Raw genomic sequence first — 26,232 nt, 5'->3', positions numbered from 1 at the left:
GTGCTGGGGGAAGTGCTAGCCACTGCCCTTTACCCTTCCTGCATCCACCCTCTTAATGCAGCCTTGTCACTGGTGGAGGCTGCTTTGGAGTGAGGTGGAAGTGACAGTGCGCCGGGTCCCCAGAATCCTCCTGTGCTCTGCCTCTTGTGTCCATGCTGCAGAAGAGCTGCTCAGGGAAGCCACTGCCTGTCAGCTGGGGCAACAGAGGGAGGGAGTGTGTGGAGCTGCCCAGCCAACTGCGTGTTCCTGAGAGGAAGGGACTGTTGGAGCCACTGGTTCTTAGGTGGCTTGCTGTGCAACAGCTGACCGACACAGAGGGCCTGTGCCTCAGAGCCACCAACCAGAGGAGGGCAGCGGCGGGAGGACACGTGCACCTCCAGGCAGCAGAGGTGGAAGAGGTGCTCCGGTCATGGGAGGAGGCGAGGCCGAGGCAGAGGCTGCTGGGAGACACTGATGGGAAGGGTTGGAAAGGCCCTGAGACAAAGTCTGGAGGGAGGCCTGGGACTGCCCTGCAGCCCTCTGCTCTCTGTGCGAGTGCCTGGCTCCCAGTGTCCACCCAAGGATAAGCAGACAAGCTTGACTCAGAGCTAGGAGGCTAGGGACTGGTGGCAGGGGGTGCCCGTTCAGTGCAGGGGACAGGAGAGAAAGAAGGGTGTGTGGGATGCTCTTGGTTATGCTGCAGTAACACATCTCCAGGTCTCCGCGGCTTCCCGCAGAAGTTTCTCACAGAAGTCAGTGACTCAGGGACTCAAGCTGCTTTCATCTTGAAACACTGCTGTCTTTGACAGACAGCCCTGAAGGTGGCTATGAAGGGAAAAATGGACAAGGGTCAAGCATAGATTTCTTACAGCCAGGCCTGGAATTGCCTCACTGCCACTCACACCAGTGCCAGAATTAGGCCCTCGGCCCCCATCCAGATGTGGGGGGGATGGGCAAGTGCAGGCTTCCTTAGTGGCAGAGGGCGGGAGGTGGGGAAATGGGCTTGGTTAACATTGCCAGTCCCGATCACAGTGGACTCTGGCTCCCAGAGAGTTATTTCAGTCTTCTTCTCAAACACAGGCCGTAAGGTCCTGTGTCCTGGGCTCTGTGGGGTACAGAGCCTTCTCCAGCAAGGCAGACATAGCCTATAAACTAGAAAGACCTATGATCTGTGCCCTTCCCCCAACAATAACAAAGCGGGGCAGGGGTCAGTACCCACAGTCCAGCTCCATTTGGAGGAGCAGAGAATGGGAGACGCCCCACAGTGCTGGAAGCTGCCGCACAGACTGAGGTCACCTTGCGGTGAGGAAGGAAAGGACCTGATGGTGCCCTGCTCTGGGCTCTGCCCCCTGGTGGGGAGCTGGCCTTTTTTGTATTCCCTTGGCTGCAGCTTTTGGGCCAAGCTCAGCTTTCTCACCTGCTGCCTGTGGGTGGATGGTTCCAGGCCAGGACCTGTTTTGAGTGAGCCAGAGGCTTCAGTCCAGGCTCATGGGCCTTGCACACTTCCATCAAAAATGTGACAATCTTTGTACTTCTAATCAGTTCCATGTAAAAATAACTGCATTATTTTGGTCAGAGTGTTACTTTGGTGGCCCCTGATGGACCTTGTCTCCCAGTGTGGTCTCCCTCACCTGATGGGCGTGGCCATATGACTAGATGGGGCCAGTGGCATGATGGCAGGAGGGGCTTGATAAATGCCTGCACATGGAGCTTGACAGCCCATGTGTCGTGCTATGAGAACTTCAAACACATGGAGAGGCCACATGGGGGAGAGCAGAGGTGTTCTGTCAGTAGCCCCCATGAGCCCCAGATGACAGCCCACCATGTGAGTAATCATCTTGGTCAGCTCAGTGGAATAGCTCTAGCCAGAATCAAGTGTAGCACAGCCGCCCAGCTGAACCCAGTCCCCTATAGGATCATGAGTGATAAATGATAGTGGTTTCAAATGACAAAGTTTTGGGGTAATTTGTTACACAGCAATAGACAACTCAAGTACACACATAAAATTCTTTCCTAGACATAAGCTGCCTTATTTCCTTGCTGCCTTACCTCCATGCTTCTCTCAACTTAATGGTAGCTACCATGAGGCCATCTGGGATCATGATGGGAGAGCCACCCCCTTAATTCCATATTTACCAAAAGACCAAGTTATTTTGTTCAGATGAGAAGTTTTATTATGCCTTTGTTGCTGAAAGCAATTTTGAATCTTATCTTTTCTCATTAGAGTTCAAGAAAGTATTTTGCAACCTTTTGATGCTAATTTTTTTTAGATTCTTTGTTGCCTTTCATTTCTGCTTGCAAACTAGCCAGTTCTTTCCTCCTTACTGTGATAGCGTTCCAAAATGCAGTCAACAGTAGCCAACTCACACTGCACATCCTATCTGGTCTGTCCCTTTCCCCTAGAGCTGCTGTCTCTGGGGCACATAACCTGCCTCCCAAGTTAGCATGAGAGTCTTAGCAAATGTCTTGTACTTGCATAATATAGATTTCCTGCTGTCCATCTTATGAGCTGTATTCTTTTTGCCTGCTACGCAGCTGCTTAGCCAACAAGCTTGTTTTTTCTGTTTTTTGGCTACAGCAGAAACCCACTCCTGATTTTCATATCATTTGCAATAGAATAGGCTACACAGGATCAAATAACCCCAAGCTCTCATTGGCTGAGCACAGTATCTTATGAGTGTTTCTCACTCACAAAAAGCCTAATGGAGATGTTCCTGGCAGTGCTCTGCAAGCTGGGGTGCCCAGACCCAGGCTCCTTCCTTATGATGCTGCTGTCTTCAATGCCTGCCTCAAAGGGTGCCATGGACAAGAACGAGAAGTGCTTGTGCGACCCTGAAGTGGGTCAGACCTCTCAGTGGTGAACATCCTTTTCATACTTTGCTTTGGCTAGGACTACTCAAATGGACCCACCTTGATACAAGGGGCCTAGGAAATGTAGTCTTCTGGTGTGCCAGGAGAAAAGGGAGATAGTCTGGTGAACATGCAGCTTTGTGACAGTGGCTGACAGCATGGACAGCAAGTTAGTGTGGACCTGCAGGCCGTATGCCTCGACTGTCCTCATGGAGGGGGTCCCAGATGCCCAACTCCCCCCCATTCCGGGTTCCTGGGCACTCGTGCCTTCAGCCTCTAAATCTCACTGCATCATCTCTTGCCTTGACTGGGCAGGGATGCAAGGAGCTTTGTGAAGTGACAGTGACATTTCTGTGCCTTTGGGGCTGGGTTGTGCATTCTTTTCTTTTTTGAGACAGAGTCTCCCTCTGTCACCCAGGCTGGAGTGCAGTGGCGCAGTCTTGGCTCACTGCAACCTCCGCCTCCCAGGTTCAAGCGATTCTTCGGCCTCAGCCTCCCGAGTAGCTGGGATTACAGGCACCCGCCACCATGCCTGGCTAACTTTTTGTATTTTTAGTAGACGGGGTTTCACCATGTTGGCCAGGCTGGTCTTACAGTCCTGACCTTAGGTGATCCGCCTGCATCAGCCTCCCAAAGTGCTGGGATTACAGGCGTGAGCCACCATGCCCGGCCTGGTTGTGCATTCTTAAAGTATTCTGGGCCAGGCACGGTGGCTCACGCCTGTAATCCCAACACTTTCGGAAACTGATGCAGGCAGATCACCTGAGGTCCGGAGTGCAAGACCAGCCTGGCCAACATGGTGAAACCCTGTCTCTACTAAAAATACAAAAATTAGCCAGCTTCAGTGGCAGGTGCCTGTAATTTTAAGCTACTCGGGAGGCTGAGGCAGGAGAATCACTTGAACCCGGGAGGCGGAGGTTGCAGTGGCATTCCAGCCTGGGCGACAGAGTAAGACCCTGTCCTGTCTCAAAAAAAAAAAAAAAAAAAAAAAAGTTACGCATTTTGTTATATGTAAATGTCCCCTCTAAAGAACACACTAAAGCCAGACACTGGATTCTGGTTAATGGTATAAGTGTGCTGAAATATACAGAAGGTGGAGTCCTGATGTCGCGGTTTATTTTGAAATGCAATAAAAATAGGATGGATTGAAGCAGGGATGAATAGTTGGATATATGTGAATATACAAGTATGGAACAGGAAATCGGTAATGGTAAAATCTAGGTGGTGGGTATGTGGTGTTCACTGTAAAATGATGCCAACTTTTCCATGTTTAGACATTTCAGTAATGTTGAGAAAAACTGGAAAATTAAACATAACCAGAGAGGGTGAATTAGTATTTCCCAGCTGCTGACAGGCTGGACAAATGGGGCCTGAGGCTTGGACGTGCATGCCACAGGCTAGAGGCTTCAGGGAAGCTTCAGGTCCCCTTGATGTGGACCAAGGCCAGTGCCCTGGGTGAGGTGAGGCCATGGACAGAGAAGACAGCTTTCCGGGGAGCTGTGATGAAATGGGGCAGAGGACAGGAGCAGCTGAGGGTGCTGGGCTTTTGCTCTGTGTCATCCCATGACACATGTGGGGCACATGTGGAGGCTGGTGTGAAGGAGCCTGTGCAGGAAAACTCACGATAGAGGGAGAAGGGGAGAAGACCCTTGAAAGCACTGTATCTCCCACACACCCAAGGCATGTCCTCAGGTAGGGTCAGGAAGGCAGCTAATGTGGGGTGGTTGTGGGAACAGAAGGGAGCACCTCAGCTAAGCTGGCAGGGAGGGTGCGGGAGGTCTGAAGAGACAAAGGCTGTAAGTTTCCTCAGAGAATGCATGAGGGAGTTGTCTAAGGAAACACAGACCTGGGCCATGGATGGAACGCAAGCCGTTGTGGCTCTGGGGGCTCAGACAGGTGCAGGGCAGGTGAAGGAACAGCTGGCTGTCACCAGGGCGGAGACCTTGCCAGGTGAGCATAAACGAAGGATGGAGGGCACTATGGGAAGTGCATGCAGATGACCAGGAGTTCTATACTGGGTTGGGAGGAAAGCAAGGAAAAAGGGGCTGATGGTTGGCAAAAAGGGGCTGGGCCAGGAGCTTGGAGGGCCTGGTGGTTTGAAGAGCACAGGGAAGCACCACATGAGTGAGGGCCTGGACTGAGGGAGGGATGCCTCAATCCAGACTTCGGAGGCAGTGCCTTCACCAGTAACAAGAGATATGCCTGGCTGTGAGGGGTAGAGGTGAAGATTGTTCCAAGTGAGGAGGTTGAGGAAGAGGCAAGGATACACCCCTGCTCTAGGCTCACCGCACATGGGGAGTGGGAGGAAAAAGATTCCACTTAAGAGGGCTGCAGGGGACTGAGTGGGCTTCAGTAAGGCCAGAAGGCAGAGGGAACTTCCTATTCCGAGAAGATGGTCGGAATCACAGGAATTTTGCTGACAACAGTTGATGAGTTTCAGAACGCACAGTGAGTTGGGGGGAGGGCACGGGAGTGCTCGTGAGATAAACGCCAGAAGAGGGTCGGCCCAGATGGTCTCAGGGCAAGTGCCCATGACAGTCCAGGGCAACATGGGTGAGGCTGGGAGGTGGGGGTTTGCCAGGAGCCTGTGGTTTCTCTTGGATCCCGCTGAGGGCAGTATCTCGGCTGGGGCACCATGTCTGCCGAAAGCTCAGAGCAGGGCAGAGAGGGCCCGGGGCTGCCTTGTGAGGTGCCAGGGGTTCTTGTGAAGGTGGGGAGGCCCAGGGCCAGGGCCTCCCAAAGTAATGCTGAAGGGGCTCTGCTTCCAGAAGGGCCCGGACAACCTCAGAGGTCAGGGTGTTGAGCCAGGGGGGCTCACCTTCCTCTCCTGCCAAGGGGCTGCCAGAAAGCTGGACCCCAGCCAGTGGCCTCCCACCTGAGAGGTTTCCAGCCCCCATCCTTGGACTGCGGGTAGGGGGGCAGAGAGGGGAGTGGGCAGGCTGAGGGTCTGCCGTCCCCCGGGTACCTCACCATCCAGCTTCCAATAACAGGGTTCTCTCCTTGCCAAGGGAGGCTGGCGGCCAGGAGCATGGCTGAGCAAGTGATTCTACTTAACCCCAAGCCTCTAAGGAGGGTGCCGTGCCCAGTTCAAGGAACAATGTGTTGAGGTATAGAAAAGGCCACACAGCTTTGAGTGGCAGAACCTGGTTATGTCAAAGCTCCCATCCCACATGCCATCCTGCTGCACGGTCTGGTCTCCTGGCAGCTTCCACGACACAAGGGGTAGGGACGGGGAGAGCCCTGGAAGTGGGGCCAGGAAAGGCCCAAGAGCCCCCAGCTCCTGTGGGGGAGGGGCTAAACAGGAGAGAAGGCAGCCCCAGGCCTAGGCTCTCTGAAAATGAGACTTTATTATATAAAACTATTCTGTGTGCTCCCAGCTCTGGCCACCAGGGTGCCCTTCAGGCCGATGGCCAGCAGCTGACTCCGGGAAGGCAGCCCTTCATTATCAGAGACTGCAGCCTGTGGAGCCTTCACTGGGGGAAGCTCTGGGGCGGGCTGGGCCCCGACACACCCTGTGTGTCAGAAGGCCCAGTGTCGTAGCCCAGTTTCCTCATGTCCTTGGTCACCACGTTGAAGAGGAGGGTGACAAAGCCCTGAGAACGGACACGGGTCACTGGGGACAGAAGGGCAGCATCAGCCAGGCTGGGCTGGGGCAGAGACAGACCCAGGTTGATCTGGGAATCTCTCAGCCTCAGCGTTCTCATCTGTAAAATGGGGACAACAGCGCCTGACCCAAGCCACTCACTGGGAGGTAAACGGGCTGCTGGGACAGGCAGACATGACAAACCCTCTGTGCTCCAACCAGGCCCTCATCTGGGAACATTTGTGGGCTAGCTCCCATGTGCCTGGCAGGTCCCCGGCATTCACCCCAACCCTGGGCCCATCCACTCCCAGGCTCTAACCTGTCTGGGGGCTGGGGGTAAGGGAGGGGAGGGAGCTTTACCTTCCCGGCCTTCACCCTGAGCCACCACCTTGGGGTCTGTGTACTCGGGCCGCCGCCCCATGAACCAGCTGGGAACACAGAAGAACACAGGTGAGCAGGGCCCCACCTGGGCATTCCTGGCCTTGGACGATGCTGGATGTGGGCTCTCCTCAGTTTGGAAACCAGCGCTCCTGCTCCAACCGCACCCCACCCCCACCAGGAGTAAGGCCCTAAGCAGAGCCTTCCCGGTGGCTGGGCTCCAGCATGGGGTGTCCCTTGCCGGGGTCACATAGCCTGGCCAGGCCTCATGTGCTCTGCGGCCACGCTGCCTCCACTGGCCGGTTAGGCTTTTCCATCTCTGGCTTCCATGGGTTTGGTTCACTGGGAATGAGAGCTCAGGGAGATTCTGGGGTGGAGGTGCTGCCTGAACCCCCAGAAATAAGTGACAGCAGCTGAGGTGGGGGAGGGGAGGGGACAGTGTGACCCTCCAGCCTCCCTGGAAGGGGGTCCCACCCAAAGAGTCTGTGGGATGGGAAGAAGGGCCAGAACTGGGCTCCTCAGCCTTACCTCCCACTAGTGTGGGGTCCAGGACATGTCACTTCCCATATTGGCACCCACCACAGGCCCTGCCAGGGGCGGCATGCAGCCATCAGGCCAAGCATGCGCCCTCCCAGCCCCAGACCCCAGTCGGGCCAGGCGGGAGGCCAGGAGGCCGGGGGTGTCAGGCCCCGCTGCCGACACACCCACGCGAGCCGGAAACAACCAGGAGCACTATTCCCGGCCGGGTGGGTCCAGCAGCCGCGGGCTTCGCCCCGCCGGGACTCGCGGCCGCGCCTCCTCTGCACCACAGCTCCCAAGGCCCCCCGCACGGACACACCCGGCCCCGAGGGTCGCTGGCAACTGTGCTGATGCAACAGCCCACGCACCGCCCTCCCCGCGGCCTCTCCGTCTCTGAGGTGGGCACCAACGCTCACCTGGGGCTGCTGCAGAGGGGCCCAGGCCAGGGAGGGGCTCTCGGCTGCCGCAGAGTTGGCCTGTGGAGACCACAGCCAGGGAGCGCTGCCCACCAGCCCCCAACCCCAAGGAGGCAGCCAGGAAGTCAAAGCCAGCGGGCACTCCCCAAGGGGAAGGGATGGGCAGCCACAACCCCTGCACCTCAGTTTCTCCTTTGGGAGAGCAAGACTCTCACAGCACCCATCTCACAAGAGGCTGTGTGTGAGGACTGGGGCCTGGGCATGTCCCCACTGCGCCCAGCAGATCCCATCCCGGAGCTCACATGGAGCTCCCGTTCTCACTGAATTTCTTTCCTGGGGTCTGCCCAGGTGGTCTGCTTAGCTGGCTGGGGTGGGGGAGACAAGACAGGCTGTCCTGGGAAAGCGTTCCAGGCAAGGACCTGAGGCAGGGAAGGACCCCTCAGGCGGGAGGAACTGAGGTAGATGGGAAGCAAGCGGGCAGAGGCCATGAGGTGGGCAGGGCCTGACCACCGGCCTGGCAGCATTCTGGTTGAAGTTCATCCTGACAGAGGCGGGTTCTAGCAGGGGAGGGATGCGGCCCCAATTGTGTTTTAGGAACACCGTTTTTCTTGCTGTGTGAAGACTAGACTGGAGGGGTTCCAGCAGGCTGAATGACGGCCCCTCAAAGATAGCAGATCCTAGTCCTAGGAAACCGTGCACGTGACCTTATTGAGAAACAGGGTCACGTGCACTTTGCACAGATATGATTAGGCTAAGGATCTTGAGGCGACTATCCAGGTGGACCCTAAAGGCCATCACAAATATCCTTATCAGAGAGAGAGACAGAGGAGGTGGCTCTGTGACCGTAGAGGCAGGGACTCGAGTGATGAGGCCACAAGCCAAGGAAGGCTGGGGCCAGCAGAAACTGAAAGGGCAATAAACAGAGTCTGCCCTAGAGCCTCAGGAAGGAGCACAGCCCTGTGGCGCCTCTTCTGGGCCCAGTGACCTGGATTTTGAACTCTGGCCTTCAGCACTGTGAGGACATAGATTTCTGCTGTTTTCAGCTATCACGTTTGTGTGTTTTGTTGCAGCAGCCACTGTGGGAAATGAATACAGGGGCCAAGAGTGTTTGGGGCAGGCCCTAGGCCAGCGCTGGAGGATGTGGGGCTGAGAGAGGGGTGGGGATGACCGAGGTCTTAGCCTGAGCAAGGAGCCTCCATATTTGGGAAGATTCTGCCAATCAAACTGCCTTCACTAATCAGACCTTTCCCCAGTTTTTGTAATCCAAGCACATACTGCCTTGCCCAGTTGCCAGCCCCTCCACAGGGGCTGTGAAACCCTTTCCTCAGCGAGCTGTCTCCTGGAGGCCCAAAGTCCTCCTTGGAGCTGCGGGCGGTGGAACAGCGTGAACAACCCAGCCTGGATGGCTGTGTGGGTCCCCAATCTCAGGCTTTCCCAACCCACTGATGGGCACTGCCTCACTGCCTCCCTGTTAGCCTGTGGCATGGGGATTGTCACCTCCCGGTGATACTGGCCCAGGTCATCTGGGAAAGAAGTCATTTGCCACAGGGTGGCCTCCCAGAAGGACTCCTAGGGGCAATGGGCACACAAATTCTCAGGCTGAGGCCAGCGGAGACCCTGCCCTTCCTCCCCTCTACGGCTCTCAGAACTCAGTGAAGCATTCTCGGCCCTGGGGCACGATGCTGTCCCTCCACCCAGCAGGGCTCTGGCCTGGTCTCACGCCCAGTACTGGCCAGGCTTGCAGGGGCTGCTTGCCAGCTGCTGCCCTGGAACCCAGGGAGTCCTCCATGTTCCACTTGTGCCTCACTGATCTGCTTGGGGGCGGCAGAGGCTTGCTGCCCAACTGTGCTAATGGGCCTCAAATCAGAAGGCCAGGGCCCAGCTGGCCCTCTAAGCTCTCACTTGGATGTGGGCAGGGGTAAGAGGCCTTCCTGCTGGGGCTGCATCCAGGCATCCCCTGGGCCTTCCCTGCAGGCCCTGTGTCCTGGCCCCTGCCAGCCTCCCTCATGTCTCCCTCATTCTGCCTGGCTTACCACTTACTGGCCACACTGCTATCCTGGCCACACTGCCGTCCTGGCTTCTTCTAGCATGCTAAGCTCATGCTCTCCTCAGCCTGGCAGGCACTGTTCCCTGTGCCTGATGTTCTTCCCCGGCTCTTCCCTCCACACTAAGCCTCTGCGCAAATGTCAGCTCTGGCCAGAGACTCCCACATGTAAAGGCATTTATCATGATTACTGTTCCAAGGTGTCTGACTCATACTGCTATATCCTCTCGTTTCCCACCTTTTAATGTCACATTATGTCATGAGCATTTTTCCCATCTGACAAGTTTTTCCTCTGCTCCATCTGACACAAAGATTTTTCACAGGGCACAGGGTAAAATCGCCCGGCCTTCTGCTGCTAGAACAGGGCTGAAGAGAGCCCCATGACTCAGCACTCCCAGGGGACCTGTTTCTATTTGTCCTCAGTGGGTGGAGCAGCTTGCAGATCTGAGGAGGCGACTAGGCACAAACTGAGGGGTAGAATGGGACATCCATTCATCCAGTAGATCAGAAGGAGGGGCTGGGGTTATGGGTACAAGACTCACCTTGTAAACTTTTGCAGTTTAGACGTAGATTCTGGGACAAACATGGGGATAGTCCTTTTGTGCCTGAAACAAATGTTTTTGCAGACAGAGATGCTGAGTAACAGACCTTTCTGAGCCTCCAGGGAGAAGAAACCCTCAGATCAGGCCAGTGCAGCTGCAGCGTGGGCCAAGTCAGGGCCAATATCAACGAATCCAACCTGTGTTAACTGAGCACCCCTGTGCCTGGGCAAGGTGCTGAGCGCCAGGAGACAGCCTCATGGAGGTCAGAGTCCCTCAGGGTCTTTTCTTTTCTGGGTCCCATTACCTCCTCAACCTACCTGGTGTGTAGCTGGCACCACCCATCCGAAAGCTTCTCCCAAATACAGGCTACAACCCCTCTGGCCACCAGGCTGAGCTGCCCAGGCCCCTAGGGACCCCAGAGCATTCCCAGCCTGAACCTAAGACAGAAAACGAGGTGAGGTCTGTCCTAGGACAAGCCCTGCCCAGGGCCCAGGTAAGAATGAGGACCTACCGGCCAGGTGAGAAGGGCACATGCACGGCCCCATAGCCTCGAACCACATCGTTCCCGAACACATCTGGTCCATACACGCTGAGCACGATCTGTGGCCCTTGGGAAGGACAAGGCAGGGGATGGGCACATGAGGACACATGGGGGAGGTGCAGGGCAGAGAACAGGGCGTGTCCAGCTGAGGGTGCTCAAAGAATGGAGCTCAAAACCCTGGGGTGGCAGGCTTGAGAGGGGACAGGAGCAGGCATGGGAACCCAGACTGTGCCAAAGACTTCTGCCCACCCTGGTACTTCTTGTGTCTCCACTGAGGCCTGGGCACACACTCCACACCCCTTCTCACTGCTGTGGAGTCAGTGCCCACTCAGTCACTCCATGTACAAGGAGGCACTTCCAGAGGCCTTATTCTGGGCCCAGGGCCCCAGCTATGATCAGAGCCAACTAAGGACCTCTGCTCTCTCTGGGTGCTCCCTTCCTGATGGAGGTGGGCTCATGGGACTGAGGTGGCAGGGGCTCATTTTGGGGGTGTCTAGAAGTCAGAAAACAAAAACCTTCTGGGCATTTTCCTTTAAAATATTATAGGTACTATAATAGGTGTGGCTGTTTTTACACCCGCTTCGTGTTGCCATTGAGACGCATGAGGCACTTTCACCTCGCCAGTTTCAGGTGAGGCCCAGGGAGGGACTAGGAGCCAGCCTGCCAGGCTCTGATCCTGCAGCCACGGCTTAGGCAAGTTAGCTAACCTCTCTGCCCCTGTTTCATCATCTCTAAAACACATGAAATAGTACCTAATGCATAGTAAGTGCTCAGTAAATGTTAGGGAGAGGTTTGTGCTCTTCCCATTACTACCTTCCACCAAAGGTAACCATTATTCTGAATTTTATGAAACTACCTCTTTACTTTTCTTTAAGACTTCACTGCCAAAGAATGCATCCCAAACCTGGTACTTTACCTTTGCCAATGTTTTTGAAAGTTTATACAAAAGGAATTACACAGTATATTTATTTTTGTGCCCAGCCTCTAATCCAAAATTATGTCCATGAGATTTTCTCAAATGGTTTCCTGTAAAGGGGTGTGTTCATGTTCAATACCATATAACATTCTGCCTGGGAATTTGTCACAATGACTGTTCATTCTAGTGCTGATGGACACATGGGCTGCCCTTCCTCTGGGGGCCACGCACCCAGTGCTGAGCACCATGGTGCAGGCTCTCGGTACTCACGTGCACACATCTCTGGTGGGCACACACCCAAGAATGACACTGCACAGGGCCCATGTATTTTCCCTCCCAAAAGGTAACACCAAGCTGCCAGCATGGTCCTATCAGCCAGCACTCCCACAGCAGTGGTATCTGATTCCTGCTCCTCTGTACCTCACCAAAACATGGCATTACCAATCTTTTAAATTTGAGCCGTCCTAGTGAGAGAATAGTGGTAGCTCACTGTAGCTTTAAATTACATTTTCCTTCATTTTAGATTTTTCTTACTGAAATAAGGTTGAGACCTTTACCTGTTTCTTGGTCACCTGGATGTCTTCTTTTGTGAAAAACCTACTCAAGTCTCTTGCCCGGTTTTCTACTGGATGGTCTTTTTTTTTTCTTCATTAAAAACATTTTTTTTTAAGACAGGATCTTGCTCTGTTGCCCAGGCTGGAGTGCAGTGGTGCAATCATGGCTCACTGCAACCTCAACCTCCTGGGCCGAAGTGACCCTCCCACCTCAGCCTCCCAAGTAGCTGGGACTACAGGCGTGAGCTACCACGCCTGACTAATTTTTAAATTTTTTGTAGAGATGGGGTCTCACTATGTTGCCCAGGCTAGTCTCCAACTCTTGGGCTCAAGCGATCTTCCTGCCTCAGCCTCCCAAAGTGCAGGGATTACAGGTGTGAGTCACCTTGCCTGGCCTGGCCTTTTTCTTATTGATTTATAGTGTGTATATGTGTTTATCCTGTTACTTATCTTTTTACTTTTAGTGATGTCTTTGGATGAACATAAGCCCTTAATTTTAATACAGTCAACTTCATTGATCTCCTTTATGGAGTCCTCCCAGAAAATCTTCCCTTACCCTGATATCATGGCTATAGTCCTCTATGCTACATATCCATCTGAAATTGACTTGTGTGTATGAGGACAGGGCTGAAGTTTTTTCCTATGTATATCAAATTGTCCCAGCACCATTTATTAAAAAGACCAGGCTGGAAGTAGTGGCTCATGCCTGTAATCCCAGCACTTTGGGAGGCTGAGGTGGCAGATCACTTGAGGCCAGGAGTTCAAGACCAGCCTGGGCAACGTGGCAAAACCCCTTCTCCATGAAAAATACAAAAATTAGGTGAGGCGCGGTGGCTCACACCTGTAATCCCAGCACTTTGGGAGGCTGAGGCAGGTGGATCATCTGAGGATGGGAGTTCAAGACCAGCCTGGCCAACATGGTGAAACCCCATCTCTACTAAAAATACAAAAATTGGCTGGGTGTGATCATGTGTCCCTGTAGTCCCAGCTACTCGGGAGGCTGAGGCAGAATTGCTTGAACCCAGGAGGCAGAGGTTGCAGTGAGCTGAGATCATGCCACTGCACTCTAGCCTGGGAGACAGAGCAAGACTCCATCTCAAAAAGAAAAAAAAAAAATCAAAAATTAGCCGGGCATGGTGGCACATGCCTGTAATCCCAGCTACTTGGAAGGCTGAGGCACCAGGATCGCTTGAACCCAGGAGGCAGAGGTTGCAGAAAAATCTTTCAACATTTCACCAGTAAAAGTGATGTTTGCTCTAAGCTTTTCATAGATAATCTTGATCAGGTTAGGGAAGCTTCCTTCTATTCCTAGTTTACTAAGCTTTTATCATGAATGGGAGTTGAATTTTACCATGTGTTTTCTTCATTTATGGGGATGATCATGATTTTTTTCTTTTTTTTTTGAGATGGAGTCTTGCTCTGTCATCCAGGCTGGAGTGCAGTGGTGCAATCTTGGCTCACTGGAATCTCTGCCTCCCAGGTTCAAGCGATTCTCCTGCCTCAGCTTTCCAAGTAGCTGGGATCACAGGCGTGCCCCACCAAACCCGGCTAATTTTTGTATTTTTAGTAGAGACAGAGTTTCACCATGTTGGCCAGGCTGGTCTCAAATTCCTGACCTCAAATGATCTGCCTGCCTCGGCCTCCCAAAGTGCTGGGATTACAGGTGTGAGCCATGGTGCCTGGCCTGACTCTGACTTTTCTTCTTTTTAATGTGGTGAATTATTTAGAGACAGGGTTTTGCTACGTTGCCCAGGTTGGTCTCAAACTCCTGGCCTCAAGCAATCTTCCCACCTTGGCCTCCATATGAGCCACTGTGCCTGGCCAACTATAGATGTCATAAAACATTTGTATTTTTGGAATAAACCCTACTTCTCATGATGTATTATATTATCCTTTTTTTTATATTGCTAGTTTCTGAATATTTCATTTGCGAGTTTTGAATTCAGTTTCCGAATATTTTGTTTGGGAGTTTTGCAACTCTGTTCATGAAGGAGTTTCTTCTTTTTAATGTCCTCAGCAGGCTTTAGAATCAAAACTATGCTGACCTAAAAAAGTTGGGGAATGTTTAATCTTTTCAATTCTAGGAGTTTGTGTAAGTCTGCTGTTACTTCCTCTTCTTTTTTTGCTTACACTTCTGCCATGGAAGGTGTCACTCTTTAAATGCCTGGTGGAACTCAGTGAAGAAGACACTTGGACTTGGAACTTTCTTTGTGAGAACATTTTTAATTATAGATTCAATTTAATAGATATAGGACTGCTCAGATTCTTATTCCTTTTTTGCAGTTTTGGTAGTTATCTTTTTCTAGAAATTTGACCATTTCATCTACCTTGCCAAATATATAGCAAATGGCTGTTCTTTATATCTTATCTTTTTACTGTCTGCAAGATCTGTAACATGTTCCTTTTTCATTCCTGCCATTTCTGTCTTCTGTTTCTTCTTCTTTTTTAGAGATAGGGCCTAGCACTGGCACCCAGGCTGGAGTGCAGTAGCATGATCATAGCTCACTACACTCCCAAACTCCTAGGCTCAAGCAATCCTCCTACTTCAGCCTCCGGAGTAGCTGGGACTACAGGTGTGAGCCACTGTGCCTGGCCAATTTTTCTATTTTTTGTAGAGACAGGGTCTCACCATGTTGCCCAGGTTAGTCTCGAACTCCTGGGCTCAAGCGATCCTACCGCCTCAGCCTCCCAAAGTGTTGGGATTATAGGCGTGAGCAACCCTGCTTAGCCTGTTTTCTTTTTCATTATCTTAACTTGGGGTTTTCAGTTTTAAAAACCAACTTTTGCCTCTTTCATCTCTTCTAAGTGTGCTTTCTGTTTAATGAATTAATGTTTGCTGTTTCTCATTTTATTCTGCTTTCTTTGGGTTTAACTTGCTATTCTTTTATTAATTTCTTTTTTTTTTTGAGATTGAGTTTCACTCTTTCGCACAGACTGGAGTGAAGTGGCACAACCTCAGCTCACTGCAACCTCTGCCCCCTAGGATCAAGTGATTCTCCTGCCTCAACCTCCCGAGTAGGTGGGATTATAGGCACCTGCCAAGGGCCTGGCTAATTTTTTTTTTTTTTTGAGACGGAGTTTTGCTCTTGTTGCCCAGGCTGGAGTGCAATGGCATGATCTTGGCTCACTGCAACCTCCACCTCCCAGGTTCAAGTGATTCTCCTGCCTCAGCCTCCCGAGTAGCTGGAATTACAGGTATGTGCCACCACGCCCGGCTCATTTTGTAGTTTTAGTAGAGACAGGGTTTCTCCATGTTGGCCAGGCTGGTCTCGAGCTCCCGACCTCAGGTGATCCGCCCGGCTTGGCCTCCCAAAGTACTGGGATTACAGGCATGAGCCACTGCGCCTGGCCTATGCCTGGCTAATTTTTAATATTTTTAGTAGAGAGATGGGGTTTCACCATGTTGACCAGGCTGGTCTCGAACCCCTGACATCAGGTGATCCACCCGTTTTGGCCTCTGAAAGTGCTGGGATTACAGGCGTGACCCACCACACACAGCCTTCTTTTACTACTTTTTTTTTTTTTTTTTTTTGAGATGGAGTCTCGCTCTGTCGCCAGGCTAGAGTGTAGTGATGCAATCTCAGCTCACTGCAATCTCCGCCTCCTGGGTTCAAGTGATTCCCCTGCCTCAGCCTCCTGAGTAGCTGAGGCTACAGGAGCACACCACCACACCCGGCTAATTTTTTGTATTTTAGTAGAGATGGGGTTTCACCATGTTGGCCAGGCTTGTCTTGAACTCCTGACCTCATGATCCACCCACCTCGGCCTCCCAAAATGCTAGGATTATAGGCATGAGCCACCACACCCAGCTACTAATTTCTTAAGATGGATGCTTAAATCATTACTTTTTCAGCCTATTTTCTTCTCTAACATGCATTTAAAATTACAAAATTGGCCAGGTGCAGTGCCTTACATCTGTAATCCCAGCACTTTGGGAGGCTTAGGCAGGTGGATCACCTGATGTCAGGAGTTCAAGACCAGCCTGGCCAACATGGTGAAACCCCATCTCTAATAAAAAAAAATTAGCTGGACATAGTGGCAGGCGCCTGTAATCCCAGCTACTTGGTAGGGTGAGGCAGGAGACTCGCTTGAACTCAGGAGGCAGAGTTTGCAGTGAGCCAAGACCGTGCGCCATTGCACTCCAGCCTGGGCAACAAAAACGAGACTTCATTTCAAAAAATAAATAAATACGGCCAGGCATGGTGGCTCACACCTGTAATCCCAGCACTTTGGGAGGCCGAGGCGGGCGGATCACCTGAGATCAGAAGTTCGAGACCAGCATGATCAACATGGAGAAAACCTGTCTCTACTAAAAATACAAAATTAGCCAGGCGTGGTGGTGCATGCCTGTAATCCCAGCTACTAAGGAGGCTGAGGCAGGAGAATCAGTTGAACTCAGGAGGAGGAGGTTGCGGTGAGCCAAGATCGTGGCATTGCACTCCTGCCTGGGCAACAAGAGCAAAACTCTGTCTCAAAAAATTAAATAAACAAATAAAATTTAAAAATAAAATAAAATTACAAAATTTCCCTCTATCCATGACTTTAACTGCCCCCTGCAAATTTAAATAGCTCAGTATTATCATTCAATTCAAAATTCCATTATTCCATCAGTATTTCTTCTTTGACATATGGGTTGTTTTTAGAAGTTATTTTCTTATTTTTCAAACATATGGAGATTTTTCTCATTATCCTTGCTGTTGGTCCCTAGCTTAAGTTCACTGTGGTCAAAGAAAATACTCCACTCCTCCTGAAAAGCTAAAAGAGTTCCAATGTACTGGCACTGACTCACTACCGGATCACCACTGACAGCTGAGTCTACTTGCTTTACTGCCTCTCCCCATGCCTCAGTCAAGTCGTCCTACTTGTGAGGAATTTCAAAGTAAATTACAGATCTCTGGACACTTTCCCCAAAATACTTCACTATGCATGTCAGCAAATAGAGCTCAGTATTTGTTCACAGTTCTTTCGAGATAAAATTTATGCATAACGCAACATAAATCTTAAAGTGTACTATTCAATGGATTTTGACAAACGCATACATCTGTGTACTAGCTGCTTTCAAGATTTTCTTTTTGGCTGGGGGCGGTGGCTCATGCCTGTAATTGCAGCACTTTGGGAGGCTGAGGTGGGTGGATCATGAGGTCAGGAGTTCAAGACCAGCCTGGCCAAAATGGTGAAACCCCATCTCTACTAAAAATATAAAAATTAGCCAGGCGTGGTGGCAGGCACCTGTAATCCCCAGCTACTCGGGAGGCTGAGGCAGAGAATTGCTTGAACCTGGGAGGCAGAGGTTGCAGTGAGCTGAGATCATGCCACTGCACTACAGCCTGGGCAACAGAGCAAGACTCCGTCTCAAAAAAAAAAGAAAAAAAAGATTTTCTTTTTGTCTTTGGTTTTCAACTGTTTGATTATCATGCACCTAGGGGTGGGTTTCTTCCATTTATCCTGCTTGAGGTTTGTCTTCTTGAATTTGTGGCTTGATGTCTCTCATCATTTTTGAAAAAAATTGTAGCTATTTATCCCTTCCAATATTGTCTTTATCTTGTCCTCTCCCCCTCCTTCCAGGATTCCAATTCCACATGGCAGACCTTCAGTATTCTCTGTCTCCTACCTTCTCGTCTATATTTTCTATTCTTGGGTTTCACTGTAGATATTTTCCTTTGACCTAGCTTTCAGTATATAATTATCTCTTCAGCTTTGTTTAATCTGCTGAATTCCTGCTTTTGGTTATCACATTTTTCAATTCTAGAATTTCTATTACAATGTTTAAAAAATATGGCCAGGTTGGCCGGGCGCGGTGGCTCACGCTTGTAATCCCAGCACTTTGGGGGCCAAGGTGGGCGGATCACGAGGTCAGGAGATCGAGACCACGGTGAAACCCCGTCTCTACTAAAAATACAAAAAAAAAAAATTAGCCGGGCGTAGTGGCGGGCGCCTGTAGTCCCAGCTACTCGGAGAGGCTGAGGCAGGAGAATGGCGTGAACCCGGGAGGCGGAGCTTGCAGTGAGCCGAGACTGCGCCACTGCACTCCAGCCTGGGCGACAGAGCAAGACCCCGTCTCAAAAAAAAAAAAAAAATATGGCCAGGCATGGGGCTCAAGCCTGTAACACCAGAACTTTCTTAGGCCGAGGTGGGACGATTGCCTGAGCTCAGGAGTTCAAGACCAGCCTGGCCAACATGGTGAAACCCTGTATCTACTAAAAATACAAAAAATTAGCTGGACATGGTGGTGCATGCCTGTAGTCCCAGCTACTTGGGAGGCTGAGGCATAAGAATCGCTTGAATCCAGGAGGTAGAGGTTGTAATGAACTGAAATGGCACCACTTCACTCAGAGAGACAGAGGAAGACTCTGTCTGCAATTAAAAAAAAAAAGTCGGCTGGGTGTGGTGGCTCACGCCTGTAATCCCAGCACTTTGGGAGGCTGAGGCGGGCAGATCATGAGGTCAGGAGATCGAGACCATCCTGGCTAACATGGTGAAACCCGACCTCTACTAAAAATATATAAAAAAAAAATTAGCTGGGCATGGTGGCGGGCGCCTGTAGTCCTAGCTACTCGAGAGGCTGAGGCAGGAGAATGGCATGAACCTGGGAGGCGGAGCTTGCAGTGAGCTGAGATCGTGCCACTGCACTCCAGCCTGGGCAACAGAGCAAGACTCAGTCTCAAAAAAAAAAAAAAAAAAAAGTCAGGCTTCCTAGTTCTCTGCCATAATTCTCAGTCTATTTTATCTCTTTTGAGCATAGTAAAAATGTATCTGACAATTTCAGTGTCTGGAGATTCTGTTTATCTCTATTGCCTTATTGCCTTATTTTGGCTGGTTATCATTTATGTTGTCTTGATTCTTGTGTGCCTTATTATATGCCAGATATTACATTTGAAAAAATATATAGAAATAATTTTATGTCTATGAGACGTTATCTTTCTCCAAAGAGTTTTCTTTTTTTCTTTTTTTTTGAGACAGGGTCTCACTTTGTCACCCAGGCTGGAGTGCAGTGGCATAATCTCTGCTCACTGCAGCCTCGACCTCCTAGGCTCAAGCGATCCTTCTGCCTCAGCCCCCAAAGTAGCTAAGATTACAGGCACCCACCCCCATGCCAAGCTAATTTTTGTATTTTTAGTAGAGACAGATTTTCGCCATATTGCCCACGCTGGTCTTAAACTCCTAAGCTCAGGTGATCTGCCTGCCTCAGCCTCTCAAAGTGCTGGAATTACAGGCATGAGCCACCATGCCCAGCCCAAAGAGGTTTCTAATTTGTTTTTGTCAGGTGCCTTGGCTGTAACAATCTTGGAGCTGAATAGAAGAATCAGGAGGTTGAAATTATCAGGGGCTGAGCTGAAATCCCTGTGAGGCTGCTCTGCTTCCATCTCTCCCTTATTCCTAGGGCAGCTCTTTGAGGTCTTAACCCAGTTTGGTGAGATTTACCTGAGGCCCTCCTCCCAACCCCTTGGAAGGCTCTGAACATCAGTTTTTTTGTGTGTTTTGGGCCCAGAGAGGCTGTCAAAAGTCTTGATCAGTCTCTCAATCACCTCTGTTAAATCAGCAAACACTCCCAGAGGAGATGGGATTGGGGTAACCTCTCTGGATTTCTGTTCTCCTGGATCTTGCCTGGTATATCTCTTCTACTTTGCTAGCTCTCTGATGCCTCTGAGGTGGCTGCTTTTTGTTTTTGCTTTTGTGTATTACATTTACCTCTCTTACCTGTCCTCGGCAGGAGGAGGTTGGTCCAGTACCTACAGTACCTACTGCACTGTTCCAGGAAGTCTATTGAAACTTGCTACTCATGGATGATGACAGCAGGAGGACCTGCTCAGGAGGACCACCAGGAATTTTCTGCTCCAGACCCTCCACACCGTGGTGAGCCTAGGCCCAGGCCACGTGCAGTAGAAAGGCCTAGATTGTGAAATCAGATGGGCCTGAATTAAAATCCACACTTGGTCACTAGATGTAAAGCAGAAGGCAAATGATGTCAGTTTTGAGTGTCAATTTCCTTATAGGGGAAAAGAAATGGAGAGAAATCTCTCCAGCAGGTATGATTGGGAAGCTCAGATTAGTCCACACAGTGAAAGTATTCATAGTCCCCACGGAGACTAAGCCCAGGCTTTGTGCACAGTAGGCACTTATGAAGTGCAAGTGAACGATCAGAATGGTTAATAACCACCAGCCAAGGTAGAAAGTAAGCAATGACAGCCAGGAAGCCCTTGGGAAAGAGGTTAGACATAGGACGTGGGAACGGTATCCAGACAGACGGATCGGCATGAATAAAGCTCAGATCAAGAAAGTTGAGGGACTAGCACAGGAGGAGCAAGTGCCAGGGTCTAGCCAGAACACAACATGCCATGGGAAGTCAGCAGGCACAGAGTCAGGCCTCCAGGTCAAACAGCTGCAGTCCTGCATGCCAGGATGGGCAGCCTGTCTTTTACAGGTGTGGCCACTAGCCCTGATGCACTCTGAACTTCCAGAGGGCCAGCTGCACAGCCTGTAGCAGATGAAGGGGGTGAGTGGGGATGAGGAAGAAGAGGAGGGAAAGGGACAGATGGCGAGAGAGAACGTTGAGGGCTGCTTCAAGAGCCCAGGTGACAATCTGAATGTGAACAGTCATGGGCTGGATGAGGGAGAGGCTGTCTTGGGGGTGCCGTGTGAAAGCTCTGCCACCCTAACCCGCAGGGCCCCTGCAGACTCACAGCCGTAGGGGTTGGTGCTTTTAAAGGTGACATCAATGGGGAAGTTCCACACCAGTGCTTGCCGCACGTCTTGGCTCTTGGATGTGATCTGTGAGATCCCCTCCTCCAGACCCTGTGGGGACAGTGACACAGATGGCTGGATTCAGAGCAGAGCCAAGCTGCTGCAGCTCCTCCCCTTACCTTCAGCAGGCAGTTGGGAGGGCTGTTTTCTCAGCTGTCTTCTCCCAAGACACTAACTTCCAAACAAAGGGGACTAAGAGATGATGGAGTACCTCTTTAAGTCTGGTACTTTAATGCCATAGCGTGACAACCCTGGGAGGCCAGCCATTCTCCCGGGCACAAGGGCACTAGGTCTGGTCCCAAGCTCTTGCCCCACTGAAGGAAATGGTCTAGCATGCTTACACTCTTCTGCATCCCCACCCTCACCTGAGTATCCCCATTGGTAAATACGTAAATGTGTTTTCTCCATCAAAAACAGTCCTTTTTCAACTCTGCTGCTTCTTCCACCCACCAACCCTTTCTCTGCTCCCTTTATAGCAAAACTGCTTCAAAGAGCTGCCACACTCACCGGCTCCAATTCCTCCCCTGCTATTCTTTTTTGACCCCACTCCAGTGTGACTGCTGGCTCCAGCACTCTACCAAAGGGTTTTCTCCATTAATGCCCGTGACCAACATTGCTAGATCCAATGGTCATTTCTCTATCCTCGTGTTACTTGACCCATCAGCAGCACCTGATGCAGCTGCTTACTCCTTGATACACTGTCTTCCCTTGGCTTCTGGGTCTCTCCACCGCACAGGGTAGTCCCTGCTCAGCGGCTCTTGCTGGTTCCTTCTCAGTGTTGCCGTCCTATGGCTGCATCTTTGGCCAGCTCCTCTACCTGTACTTGGTGATCTCATCCATCTCATGGCTTTCAATGTGCTCTAGATGTCAAGGATTCCCAAATTTATGTCTCCAGCCTGGTCCTTGCCTCTGCATTCTGGATCAGCACCTCCTCTTGGATATCCAGTGGGTGCCTCAACCTTAACCCACACCAGGCTGAGCTCCAGGTAGCTCTCCCCAATCTGTTCTTCTCACTGAAAGGTAGCTGCCTACTTCTTATTTTTTTTCTTTTTTTTTTATTAATTTTTTGCACACAAAACAATAAACATTTTCTAAAAATACATACAAACAAAAAGATGCGTATCAAACATATTAGGAAGGTTGCACATGGGAAGACGGGGAATAGAAATGGGGAGTGGGAACTGAAGAAAATAAATGAGAGAGGGACTTTGTATGGATCAATGATAATAACTCAATCCTCTATTTGACAAAGAAGAAGGAGAAGGAAGAGGAAGAAAAAGAAAGTGGGATAAAGGATCAGAAAGGGAGGAAAATAGAAAAAATTAGAGTATGGCTCCAGGGTGTAGCTGCCTACTTCTAAGGTCTCAGGCTAAAAGCTCTGCTGTGAATCCTAACTCCTTCTCTCAGACCTCACATCCATCAGAAGAACCCAGCAGCTCTAGCTTCAGAGTATACTTGCAGTCCAGCCCCTCCCGCCACCCCACTGCTGCTGCCCTCCTCTCCCATCTCCACTGCTGTCAGAGCCAACTGGGCTGCCCGCTCTTGCCCTTTCCCCCCTGAGTCTATCCTTGTCATAGAAGCCAGGGAATCTTCTAAAAACGTAAGTCAGATCACTTTCTCTGCTGAAAGCTCTCCAATGGGATCCCATCTCCCTTTGAGTAAAGGTCACAGTCCTTATTCTGACCTTCTAAGTCCTACAAGACCTGCCCAGGTGCCTCTCTGCTCCAGCCACTCTCCTGCTGGCTCACTCTCCAGTGGCCACACGGCCTCCTTGCTGGTCCTCAAACATGCCAGGCAAGCTCTTGCTCCAGGGCCTTTGCACTCTCTGCTTTCTGCCTGGACAGTTCTCACGGGTTTCCACATGGCTTGTTCCCTCACTTCCTTCAGGTCCTTCCTCAAAAGTTACTTTCTCGGCAAGGCCCTCCCTGGCAGCCTTAGTGAGATCGCAGCCTCCCTCTCATCACTCATCCCTGTCACTTCCTGGCTTGGTCTCCCCTCACACTTCTGGCTTACTAACATTCTAGAATATGCACTCCTTATTATCTGACCCCCCAGCAAGAATGTGTGCTCTGGGAAGGCAGGGTCTTCTGGTTTGGCTTTGCTCACCCCTGCATCCCTGGCACACAGAAGACAATCAGTAAAGGGAAAAGAAGGATTATCATCTCAGTTGTACAAATGAGGAAACTGAGGCTCAGAGAGCTTAAATAAGTTCAGTCTCCTTTTCTTAAACTGCTATGAAGATGAAACAAGTGCTTTGCTAACAGCAGAGCACAGAGCGGGCTGAAGTTGTCACCATGGTCCCTCACTTGGTGGAGGCAAGCTACCCCTTGGGAAGTCCTGGAAGGAGAGCTCCTACTCTGTCTTCTGACTCCAGGTCCTCCCCACTGGCTGAGGAGAGGCCAAATGGTGAGCGGACTGGCCAGAGTGTCCACAGCTCAGCTGCAGCCAGGCTGGCTCACTGGCGCCTGCCTCCTGCTGCAGGTGTTGCTCTTTGCTGCCCCGGGCAAGCTCACAGGGTAGGGCGTGTGAGTGCAGTCTTGGTGGATGGATCAGGGAGTCCAACCATGGCTGTGTCCTCTGCTCCCGCTTTACCAGGAACACTCATGTTTGGGTTCCCCTGAACTCAGTGTCTACGTCTTAACTGGTTCTGAATGGGGAGGGGAAGGGTATGACACCTTCAGAAACCCCAAAAGTCATGAAGGCAGTAAGGGAGGCCCAAGAGTCCAGCTTACCGCTGTGGGGGCCCAGTCCTGGCCGTACACAAAGCAGTACTTGCAGTAGAGGTCATCATACTCTGGAAACTGAAAAAAGCACAGACAGATTCTGTTGACTGGTATTCATGCTGAGGCCAATGCATTTGCTAGGCAGGTGCAGCCAAGGGGAATTCTGAACGTGAGACACCTGGGAGTCGGTCTAAGAGACGGCTGGAGATGTGTTCAGAGGAGAGGCTGAGGACCTAGAAGCGGGAGTCCATGGGAGACTCCCAGGTGCCACGGCCCCTGGCTTTTGCTCAGGCTCTGCTTTCTGTCTGATTTGTCCTTCCTACTTCATCCGGAAAACTCCTGCTCACCTTTCAAAACTTACCCTTCAGGGAACCTGCCCTAACTCTCAGGCTAGTTTAAGGTCTCCTCTTGTCTCCCTTAGCCCTGTGCTTCCCTCCATAAAAGCAATGATTGCCTGCGTCTAAGTCTGTCAATTCCTCTAGACCATGAGCAGGGAACAGATTTAATGCCTTTCTGTGTCCCCACTGCCTGGCACAGGGCTGGGCAAAGATAAGGTCTAAGGCAGGGGTCCCCAACCGGTACCAGTCAATGGCCTGTTAGGAACGGGTCCACACAGCAAGAGGTGAGCAGCAGGCGTGCAAGCAAAGCTTCATCTGTATTTACAGCTGCTCCCCATTGCTCGCATGACCACAAGAGCTCCACCTCCTTGTCAGATCAGTGGTGGCATTAGATTGTCATAGCAGCACGAACCCTACTGTGAACGGCACATGTGAAGGATCTAGGTTGCATGTTCCTTATGAGAATCTAATGCATGATGATCTGTCACTGTCTCCCATCACACCCAGATGGGACCATCTAGTTGCAGGAAAGCAAACTCAGGGCTCCCACTGATTCTACATTATGGTGAGTTGTATAATTATTTCATTATTATTTACAAGGTAATAATAGAAATAAAGTGCACAATAAATGTAATGTCCCCAAATCATCCCAAAACCATCCCTCGCACCTCCTGTCCATGGAAAAATTGTTTTCCACGAAACCAGTCCCTGGTGCCAAAAAGGTTGAGGACCACTGGTGTAAGGGAATGGTGCTGAAGTGAAAGGTCTGAGAACCCAGGAGGCCATCATATGCAAGGCTGGAGCTGAGGCCCTGAAAAGAGGTAGGTGCTGAGAGCAGAGCAGGGAGGAACAGTGTGACTATCAGTGTGTGTGTGGGGGGGGGTCGATGATGCTGAGAGCACAGACACATGTGACTCAGCCCAGCCAAGAGCCCCTAATGGGAAAGGACAGGAGAGTGGGGAAAGACGGTCTTAGGCACTAGGCTAAGGCAGAGGCGGACATGGTGGGAGCATGGAGTAGTATCCCTGATGAAACAGGAAGGCAGGAGACACCTACAAAGCATCAGGCCCTGTCAGAGCCTTACCCAAACCGTCTCAGTCAATCCTCACAATAATATAATAAAATAATAAAAAACACCACCTCCAACAGCCTGGAAGGACACTGTAGTGAAGCTTTGAGGTCAGATAGGCGTGGGTTCAATTCCCAGACAGGCCAGTTCCTTTGGTATATTTCCCCAGCTGTAAAATGGGGGTGTTAGTAGTGCCTATCTAGTAAGGTTGTAAGGATGGACCAGTGCCGAGCACCGACTTTGGGACATATTGAGGACTTGGTGAGCGTTGGTTTATGTTTACAATAAATGATTCCTCTAAAGTGTAGGGAGATGGAGAATAGCGTCCCTCGGGCCTGGCAGGCACGCCTTCCTTGGGTCAATTCCAGGCCACCACCATCGTTGGATGGTTGGATTCGAACCCGAGTTCAAGGATCTGGGGATTCAGAATGCGGGACAGTAACTCCACACGGGACACGGCGCAAATGCTGGAAACTCGGCCAAGCTTCGGCTCCTCGCGTTACACCCCGGGAGGCTCCTGCCAGTGATCCAACCAAGTGGGCATGATGCGTGCGAGGGCCCACAGGCTTGGCCGAGTGTGACCTCGGTACCAGCTCAACATCTCGAGGTCTGCTTCTGTTCCTGCACATCGGGACTCAGGATCCGGGCAACCTCGCGCCAAGCTCACCAATGCTGGCTCCCCTCCCCCGCCTAACCGAGAGGCTCAGTGGAATGACGTGGCTCTGCGGGGGCCACAGGGCAGCCCGGGGGGTTGCGGGAAGGGCCCCGAAGGACGCTGGGGGGCGGGCCCCGGAGGGGTCCACGGCTGCTCACCTGGGCGCTCTCCACCTGCCCGTTGACCATGAGTAGAAAGACGCTACGACTCGCGGTCGCCATGGCAGGGCTGGGGGTTCCGGGGGGACCCACCCAGGCCGCGCGCGGTTGCTAAGAGACGCCGGCGTTGCCCTAGAAACAGACGGCGTTGCGCGCAGGACACGTTTCTTGGCAGCGACACCTTCGCGAAGGCCACGCGAGTGCGTGTGTGGCATGCGCAGGCGC

General features: G+C 51.4%; 1 protein-coding gene across 8 annotated transcripts; it reads right to left on the bottom strand.

The window, feature by feature from the left end:
- Window positions 1–622: 622 nt before the first annotated feature.
- B9D1 (B9 domain containing 1) lies at window positions 623–26,224 on the bottom strand. Of its 8 annotated transcripts, none has more exons than XM_032176809.2 (7): window positions 26,008–26,165; window positions 23,797–23,865; window positions 21,004–21,115; window positions 10,823–10,919; window positions 10,312–10,374; window positions 6,773–6,840; window positions 3,789–4,335 (listed from the first exon to the last, which is right to left on the bottom strand). In XM_032176809.2, exons 1-7 carry the CDS (start codon window positions 26,068–26,070, stop codon window positions 4,247–4,249), a joined length of 561 nt encoding a protein of 186 aa, XP_032032700.1. In that variant the 5' UTR covers window positions 26,071–26,165; the 3' UTR covers window positions 3,789–4,246. The 8 variants fall into 8 exon arrangements, with proteins under 8 accessions (XP_032032698.1, XP_032032700.1, XP_032032695.1 ...); XM_032176804.2 differs by lacking the exon at window positions 3,789–4,335 and adding an exon at window positions 6,158–6,442 and having other exon boundaries at window positions 26,008–26,224; XM_032176805.2 differs by lacking the exon at window positions 3,789–4,335 and adding an exon at window positions 6,158–6,422.
- Between the last annotated feature and the right edge of the window lie 8 nt (window positions 26,225–26,232).

The sequence above is a fragment of the Hylobates moloch genome, unplaced genomic scaffold (genome assembly GCF_009828535.3).
Source record: "Hylobates moloch isolate HMO894 unplaced genomic scaffold, HMol_V3 SCAFFOLD_15, whole genome shotgun sequence".
Classification (NCBI taxonomy): Eukaryota; Metazoa; Chordata; class Mammalia; order Primates; family Hylobatidae; genus Hylobates; species Hylobates moloch.
This window is presented reverse-complemented; position numbering and strand designations above follow the sequence as displayed.